This window comes from Tiliqua scincoides, chromosome 8 (genome assembly GCF_035046505.1).
Source record: "Tiliqua scincoides isolate rTilSci1 chromosome 8, rTilSci1.hap2, whole genome shotgun sequence".
Lineage (NCBI taxonomy): Eukaryota > Metazoa > Chordata > Lepidosauria > Squamata > Scincidae > Tiliqua > Tiliqua scincoides.
This window is the reverse complement of record NC_089828.1, coordinates 23,413,919-23,422,762: the sequence shown is the minus strand read 5'-3', so window position 1 is coordinate 23,422,762 and position 8,844 is coordinate 23,413,919. Positions and strand designations below refer to the sequence as shown.

Below are 8,844 nucleotides of genomic sequence, written 5' to 3'. Positions count from 1 at the left end.
AATTAAAGTAAAACAAATAATTAAATAACCAGAAGCCAGCCCTGGTCCACCAAGTGAATTTCCTCTGTAGCCTGCCTGCAATAACAGCCCCCCCTCCAAAACCAGTAAGGTTTTCAGCTCTACTCAGAGCCCAGTTCAATTTAAGAACTTCTGTTTAAACCAGATCACTGGCAGGATCCAGTGGCTTTGCAAGTCTCAAAAAAGTTCACCTTATCAGCTGAAGCCTCTGTTTTGATCCTTTTTAGTGGGGGGGGGGGGAGGCTGCCTTCTGGAGCACTTGTTTAGCTGCAGGTGCATAGGATCAGGACCGTTCTGGTAGCCTTGCACTCTCCTTCACCTGATCTTCCACACCAGCCAGGCACGTTTGCTTACTCCAGAATAAACTCGATCCTGAGGCTTAGTTTCACTTTCCATAGGGCTCAATACATTCATCTGCTTGCAGGGCGGCACTTCCTTCTCAGGTATTTTTTGGGGTTGCATTCATTGGATCAGGACCATTCTGGTGTCATTGGATTCCTCTCAGCCTGCCCTTTCTGATGGCCTAAGGCAAGTTCACCTACTTGCGAGTAAACGCATGATACAGCTGTTTCACTTTCCATAGGGATCCATGCATTTTTTTGTTCTCTGGTTTTTTGGCCATAACTTTTGTTAGAAAGGAGATATTTCACTCTGGTTTTTTGCACTGCATTCCGCTCGAAATTCCACATCTGACAGTATATAAAATGATGGGGTTACTCCTAACCAAACTCCAAACTCCACGCGATTTTAGCGTGTCACCCCCCAGTGTGCATCACCCCCCAGTGCGCATTCACCCGGTGCGGCCCGCACCCCCCTAGTGATGCCACTGCCTGGGCGTAAGCCCATTGACTCTAATGGGACTTACTTCAGAGTAGACATGCATAGGATTGGGCTCAATGGCTGTAATCTCAGCACACTGGCTGAAAGCAAAAGCTTCACATGGGCCACTGCCCCTCCTCTTTCTCTGCATCCCTTAGATCAGGGGTCTCCAAACCCTGGCCTGGATGCCAGATGCAGCTCACAGAGAGCCTCTATTGGCCGGCGGCCAGTCTCTGATTCCCTGAGAGCCTCTGGCCCAGTTGACGAAACACAACCAGAGTTGTGCTTGTAGGGTGGGGAAATGGGGCTCCATTTAAGTGTGTGCGCTTTATTTTTTGGGCTGTGTTGGTGCCTGGAGAAATCCTGGACATTTGAGCCCATTCATTCATTCATTCATTCATTCATTCATTCGTTTCAGTCATTCAACTAAGTTCCATCTCTAATGTATTTATTTAAATTTTAGATTTCATTTTTTTCCTGGCCCTCGACACCGTGCCAGATGTTTGATGAGGCCCTTCGGCCAAAAAGTTTGGAGACCCCTGCCTTAGATCAGTGGTTCTCAAGCCTTTAGAGTCGGGACCCACTTTCTAGAAGCAGAATCTGCCAGGACCCACCGGAAGTGATGTCATGACTACTAGTGACACCATCAAGTAGGAACATTATTAACAATCCTAGGTTGGAATCCTACCCACATTTACCCAGAAGTGACTATCATTGTTAAAAGTATATGCATAGTAGCCTATTAAAAGCACAGACCTATAACATTTCCCCAGATGCAGTCATATGCCATGGTAGCATCAAGTTTAATACACTGAAAATAAAATATTGAAATGAATGGTACCCACCTGAATTGGCTCACGACCCACCTAGAAAAGAACATCCCTCTCTCCATATCTTGCACAATTTTGTATGTCTCAATCATATCTGCTCTCAGGTGCCTTATTTCTAGACCAGGGGTGCCCAAACCCCAGCCCTGGGGCCACTTGCCCACTCGAGGACTCCCAATGAGCCTCTGGCCCTCCGGAAACTTGCTGGAGCCTGCAGTGGCCTGACGCAACTGCTCTCAGTGTGAGGGTTACTGTTTGACCTCTGGCGTTAGCTGTGGGATGAGGGCTCCCTCCACTGCTTGCTGTATCATGTCTGTGAGCGGCAGCAAAGAAAAGGCCAGCCTTGCTTTGTGCAAGGCCTTTTATAGGCCTTGAGCTATTGCAAGACCTTCATTCATTCATATAAGTTGCACCTCTAGTATATTAATTTATGTAAACTTATGTAAATTTATTCAAATTTTAAATGAAAATTAATTTTTCCCCGGCCCCTGACACAGTGTCAGAGAGATGATGTGGCCCTCCTGTCAAAAACTTTGGACACGCCTGTTCTAGATTAAAGAGTCCCAAACACTGTAGCCTTTCTTCATAAAGGAGGTGCTCCAGCCCAGTAATCATTTTGGTTGCTCTCTTCTGCCCCTTTTCCATTTCCACTATATCTTTTTTGAGATGTGACAACCTGCACTGGGCACAGTACTCCAGCTGTGGCCTTACCATCGATTTGTACAATGGCATTATAATATTGGCCGTTTTATTCTCAATATCTTTTCTAATGATCCCGAGCATGAAATTAGGCTTCTTCACCACCACTGCATGTTGGGTCAACACTTTCATCAAGCTGTCCACCAGCACCCCAAGCTTGCTCTCCTTATGTGTCACAGACAGCTCAGAACTCATGAGCCTGTATGTGAAGTTTCAATTTTTTGCTCCAATGTGCATTACTTTACACTGCAGTGAGGAACAACAGTGCTTTTGCCCTAGGTTACTGAAAAGATGCAGACAAACAGAAGAATCCACGGATATACAGCCAAGGGAAATTACTGCAATTAAATAATACCTTGTTAATGAGAGCAGCTTAATTGAACCTCTTATTCTCCTATGCATTTAAAACTTCCCAGGAGGATGGTACAGAATCTATTACAGTCGGTTTTAATAGCCCAGATATCTGTATTGATCTGATTCAACAGAAAGTTAGAAAACTATATAGGAAAGCCATTTATATAGGAGAACCCAGGATTCTCCTGAGAGAATCAGTAGGTGAGGCTGAGAGAAAGTAACTGGCCCAAGGTCAGGCCAAGGGGGGATTTGAATCTTGATCTTCCAGGTCTAAGTCCACCTCCCAAACCACTATACCATCCTGGCTCTAATTGTTGTTAGGTGACACTATGTCAAAATTGGTACCTCCATTTGCTTATTCTCTTCCCTCCCTGCTTTTTTGAACTATGCCTAGATTGTATACCATTGCTTCAATTGTAAAATGGTCTTGAGTACAGTGGTAGGAAAATGTTTGAATGAATGCTATATGCTGCCTCTGGGTTTTAGAGTTAGCCTCCCTCTGAATGCCAGATGCAAGGAAGTGGCAAACATGAGGAGACGGATATCTTGCTACTGTGAGATACAGGAAACTGGACTAGATGGGTCCTTGGCCTGATCCAGCAGGGCTCTTCTTATGTTCTTACGGAAAAGTGGCCATCTACTCCACTGTTGGTGGGGAGGTGGGGAGTGAAGACCTGCATTTGGGGCAGGTTTGCACTGAGAACAAAATCTGACCTCTGCACCTGATATTTGAGGACTCAGAGCCCAATCCTACCCAAACTTCCAGCACCGATGCAGCCACAGTGCAATCCTGAGGTAATATCCCCTTGGGGACTGCCCCCCCCCCCAGAATCCAGTGCCCACCCCTTTGGCACAGCTGCATTGGCACTGGAAAGTTGGATAGAATTGGGTCCTCAGTCCTTACTGAAGGGAATCTTGCGCTCACTGCACCTCCCACCCTTTAGTGCAGTGTCAAAACATAAATAATGAGACTGGGGCCCCACTGCCAATCCTGCCCCCCTCTCGAGACCTGATCCGTCTAACCCTTGCTCCTGCCTGCCTTGCCTCCCCCTACTTCTGTGTCTCCCCCTACACAACAACCCTGTGAGGTAGCAGCCTCAGCAGCTTCTCAGCAGGACCAGACTTAGGAGCTGAGGGGCAAGACAGCAAGAAGAGGTTGTGCAGGCTTATATCAAGAACCCAGTCTTGGATTGGATCCTAGCCCTCTCTTGCACAGACTTTAAAAGATTGCTCTGATCCCCATGGCATCATAATCCACAGGTTGAAGAACACTGCTTTAGTGCAGTGCTTCTCAAGGTTTGTCTTCTGCTGTATCACTACACATGGTCTACCTATTCCAAGTACCACTGGAAGTAATTGGTAAGTACAACATCACCAGTTACTTCTGGATTGGGTGGCCAGATGAGACAGACAAACACCAGTAAGAGGCTCAGGGTGGATGGGAGGGCTTTTCCCGGCACAGAAAAGCATGCTTTGGAGCTCTGCCCTCTAAGCTGAGCCTCCTACCACTGTCTGTTGCATCCCGAACTTGGTGTTGCTGGCAGGTGGCAGGTGTCACAAGTATCACCAGTCACCACCTCAAGTACCACTGGTTGAGTAACTGCTTTACAGCCCAATCCTATCCTCACTTTCCTGGGAGTAAGCCCCATTGAAGCTAATGGGACTTACTTCTGAGTAGACATGCATAGGATTGGGCTGTTAGTGCATTAACAGCGCTAAACTGTCACACTGCAAGTCTGCTAGGAAGCAAGGTTGCAATCCTATCCACACTTACGTGGGAGGGCACTAAGAGCCCAATTCTATCCAATTTTCCAGTGCTGGTGCTGCTGTGCCAATGGGGTATGCACTGCTTCCTGTGTTGGGGAGGCAGTCACAGAGGCCTTCTCCAGGTCAGGGAACATCCAGGGAACATGGCCGGCAACATTAAGGGGAATAATAAACGCTTCTTCAAATATGTTAGAAGCAGGAAACCCGCCAGAGAAGCGGTTGGCCCTCTGGATGGTGAGGGAGGGAAAGGGGAGATAAAAGGAGACTTAGAGATGGCAGAGAAATTAAATGAGTTCTTTGCATCTGTCTTCACGGCAGAAGACCTCGGGCAGATACCGCTGCCCGAACGGCCCCTCCTAACCGAGGAGTTAAGTCAGATAGAGGTTAAAAGAGAAGATGTTTCAGACCTCATTGATAAATTAGATCAATAAGTCACCGGGCCCTGATGGCATCCACCCAAGGGTTATTAAGGAATTGAAGAATGAAGTTGCAGATCTCTTGACTAAGGTATGCAACTTGTCCCTCAAAACGGCCATGGTGCCAGAAGATTGGAGGATAGCAAATGTCACACTTATTTTTAAAAAGGGAAAGAGGGGGGACCCGGGAAACTATAGGCCGGTCAGCCTAACATCCATACCGGGTAAGATGGTGGAATGCCTCATCAAAGATAGGATCTCAAAACACATAGACGAACAGGCCTTGCTGAGGGAGAGTCAGCATGGCTTCTGTAAGGGTAAGTCTTGCCTCACAAACCTTATAGAATTCTTTGAAAAGGTCAACAGGCATGTGGATGCGGGAGAACCCATGGACATTATATATCTGGACTTTCAGAAGACGTTTGACACGGTCCCTCACCAAAGGCTACTGAAAAAGCTCCACAGTCAGGGAATTAGAGGACAGGTCCTCTCGTGGATTGAGAACTGGTTGGAGGCCAGGAAGCAGAGAGTGGGTGTCAATGGCCAATTTTCACAATGGAGAGAGGTGAAAAGCGGTGTGCCCCAAGGATCTGTCCTGGGATCCTTTTCAACCTCTTCATAAATGACCTGGAGACAGGGTTGAGCAGTGAAGTGGCTAAGATTGCAGACAACACCAAACTTTTCCGAGTGGTAAAGACCAGAAGTAATTGTGAGGAGCTCCAGAAGGATCTCTCCAGACTGGCAGAATGGGCAGCAAAATGGCAGATGCGCTTCAATGTCAGTAAGTGTAAAGTCATGCACATTGGGGCAAAAAAAATCAAAACTTGAGATATAGGCTGATGGGTTCTGAGCTGTCTGTGACAGATCAGGAGAGAGATCTTGGGGTGGTTGTGGACAGGTCGATGAAAGTGTCGACCCAATGTGCGGCGGCAGTGAAGAAGGCCAATTCTATGCTTGGGATCATTAGGAAGGGTATTGAGAACAAAACGGCTAGTATTATAATGCCGTTGTATAAATCTATGGTAAGGCCACACCTGGAGTATTGTGTCCAGTTCTGGTCGCCGCATCTCAAAAAAGACATAGTGGAAATGGAAAAGGTGCAAAAGAGAGCGACTAAGATGATTACGGGGCTGGGGCACCTTCCTTATGAGGAAAGGCTACGGCGTTTGGGCCTCTTCAGCCTAGAAAAGAGACGCTTGAGGGGGGACATTATTGAGACATACAAAATTATGCAGGGGATGGACAGAGTGGATAGGGAGATGCTCTTTACACTCTCACATAATACCAGAACCAGGGGACATCCACTAAAATTGAGTGTTGGGCGGGTTAGGACAGACAAAAGAAAATATTTCTTTACTCAGCGTGTGGTCGGTTTGTGGAACTCCTTGCCACAGGATGTGGTGCTGGCGTCTAGCCTAGACGCCTTTAAAAGGGGATTGGACAAGTTTCTGGAGGAAAAATCCATTATGGGGTACAAGCCATGATGTGTATGCGCAACCTCCTGATTTTAGAAATGGGTTAAGTCAGAATGCCAGATGCAGGGGAGGGCACCAGGATGAGGTCTCTTGTTATCTGGTGTGCTCCCTGGGGCATTTGGTGGGCCACTGTGAGATACAGGAAGCTGGACTAGATGGGCCTATGGCCTGATCCAGTGGGGCTGTTCTTATGTTCTTACTTCAGGGCTGCACTGTGGCTGTACCAGTGCTGGAAAGTTGGATAGGATTGGGCCCTAAATCTGCAATCCTACCAACAGTTACCTGGGAGTAAGCCCCATTGACTACAATGGGACTAATTTCTGAGTAGTCCCGCATACAATTGAGCTGTTACAGCCCAATCCTATCCATGTCTACTCAGAAGTAAGTCCCACTATGGTCAATGGGGCTTACTCCCAGGAAAGTGTGGATAGGATTGCAGCACACTCCCACTGAACTCAGTGGACATCCATAGGGCTAGGATTGCCCTGAATGGTTAAACTCCTTTTCTGGGAGTAAGCCCCACTGACTACAATGGGGTTTACTTCTGAGTAGAGGACTGCCCTGCAATGGGCTCAGAGCCTGGGAAAGCAGAGATATTCTTGCGTGTTTCTCAGTGAGCTGCATTCACACGTGCCATTAACCACTCCGGGAGCCACGGTAGAGCATCAGGCGCAGGGCAAAGAGACCGAGGTCTTCTCCATAGAGGTAGGACCAGGCAAACGCGGCTCACATTCGACACTTCCGGTAATCATACAAACACCGCCCTCTGCGTGGCCGTCCCTATGAGTCGGGGTGGTGGTGGGCGGGGCTACGTAGCCCCGCCGTCGACCGTTCCCAAGCCTTCCTCATAGAGATAGGAAAAGACGCGCGCGGCAGACAGTCGCCACGTCGGGTTGTCATGCGAGTGCCGCCCAATGCGTGGCTGTAGCCTTAGTGACGGCGGGCGGGGCCTGCATGGCCGCGGAACGTGCCCTCACCTGAGGCAGGTGGTCGAAGGATGAAGGCCGAAGTGATGCGCTGGCCGGCGGAGCCGGAGCGGTACCCGGATGGGAGGGTTGCCATGGCGACAGTCTAGCGGTTTCCGGATTAGAGGAGGTGGTGGAGGTTCGTTGGCCGGCCGTGGTCGCCACCGCCACCGCCGGAGTCGCGGCTGGAGCCCGTTGCCATGGTGCCCAGCAAGTGCCGGCCCGCTGCGGGGAGCAGGCCGGCGCCGGCCGCCTCGGTAAGGGGAGGGAGAGGAGCGCTCGCCAGGGGCGGGGGGAGGGGGCTGTGCGGGCGCCTGGCACCGGTCTCGGCTCCCCGCCTGTCTTTGTTGAGAGCCCTCTGGCTCCCCTCCCCGTGAGTGTCAGTGTGAGGTTCTTTCTGGGGTGGCTGATATGTTTTCCCCTCCTCACGTTTTGTGTGTGTCTGTATAGATAGATATAGATATACACACATCTATACCTGTATGTGTGTGTGTATGTGTATATATATATGTATATGTGTGTGTATATTATGTACAGATATATACATATGTTTATATATAAAAATTACACAGACACATTCAAATGTGTGTGCGTGTGTATATACACACGGTGTGTATATATATATGTGTATATATGTATATATATGCACACACTATACATACTGTATGTGTGTTTATATATTGTGTTCACACACATGTGTGTGTATATGTGTTTGTGTGTATATATATATATATGTACACACTCAAGAATAATAAAATATTATATATAATATACTTATTCAGAATTATATATTATACTAGTATAGTGTGTGTGTGCCTGTATACAGGTGTGCATAACTTAATAATGCGGATGTATTCTCAGATCCCCCTTGTTATGCAGTTAAGTTGTTAAGCAGACATTCAGCCCAGTGGAGTGCCTCTGGTGTGTCAACAGACACTCCCTGCCAGACACTGATGCACAGGCTGCTAGATATTACCACTTTGTGTGTGTGTACATGTGCATGTATATGTGTGTATATATGTACGTGTGTGTGTGTGTGTATATATATATATATGCATGCATATATGCATGTGTATATATATATGTACAAATATCTGTATGTTCACAACAATATATTATTAATTAATATATATTATTACTATAATAATAAAATAATGTTATATGTAATATATGCTTGGGATCATAGGAAGGGGATTGAGAACAAAACGGCTAGTATTATAATGCCGTTGTACAAATATAATATAACAAATAATGTTATATGTAATATAATATATTATAATATAATATAATGTTATATGTAATATAAGTCACCGGGCCCTGATGGCATCCACCCAAGAGTTATTAAGGAATTGAAGAATGAAGTTGCAGATCTCTTGACTAAGGTATGCAACTTGTCCCTCAAAACGACCACGGTGCCAGAAGATTGGAGGATAGCAAATGCCACGCTTATTTTTAAAAAGGGAAAGAGGGGGGACCCGGGAAACTATAGGCCGGTCAGCCTAAC

The 8,844-nt window shown here is 47.1% G+C and overlaps 1 protein-coding gene across 3 annotated transcripts in view; it reads left to right on the top strand.

Annotated features, from left to right (window-relative positions):
- The first annotated feature begins 7,522 nt into the window (after positions 1–7,522).
- Positions 7,523–8,844, top strand: part of LRRC49 (leucine rich repeat containing 49) — a 58,649-nt gene continuing 57,327 nt past the window's right edge. For all 3 annotated transcript variants that reach the window (XM_066635625.1, XM_066635624.1, XM_066635623.1), the window contains exon 1: positions 7,523–7,597. In XM_066635625.1, coding sequence (XP_066491722.1) covers positions 7,541–7,597 — 57 coding nt within the window. In that variant the 5' untranslated portion in view covers positions 7,523–7,540. The remainder of the gene's footprint in view (positions 7,598–8,844) is intronic.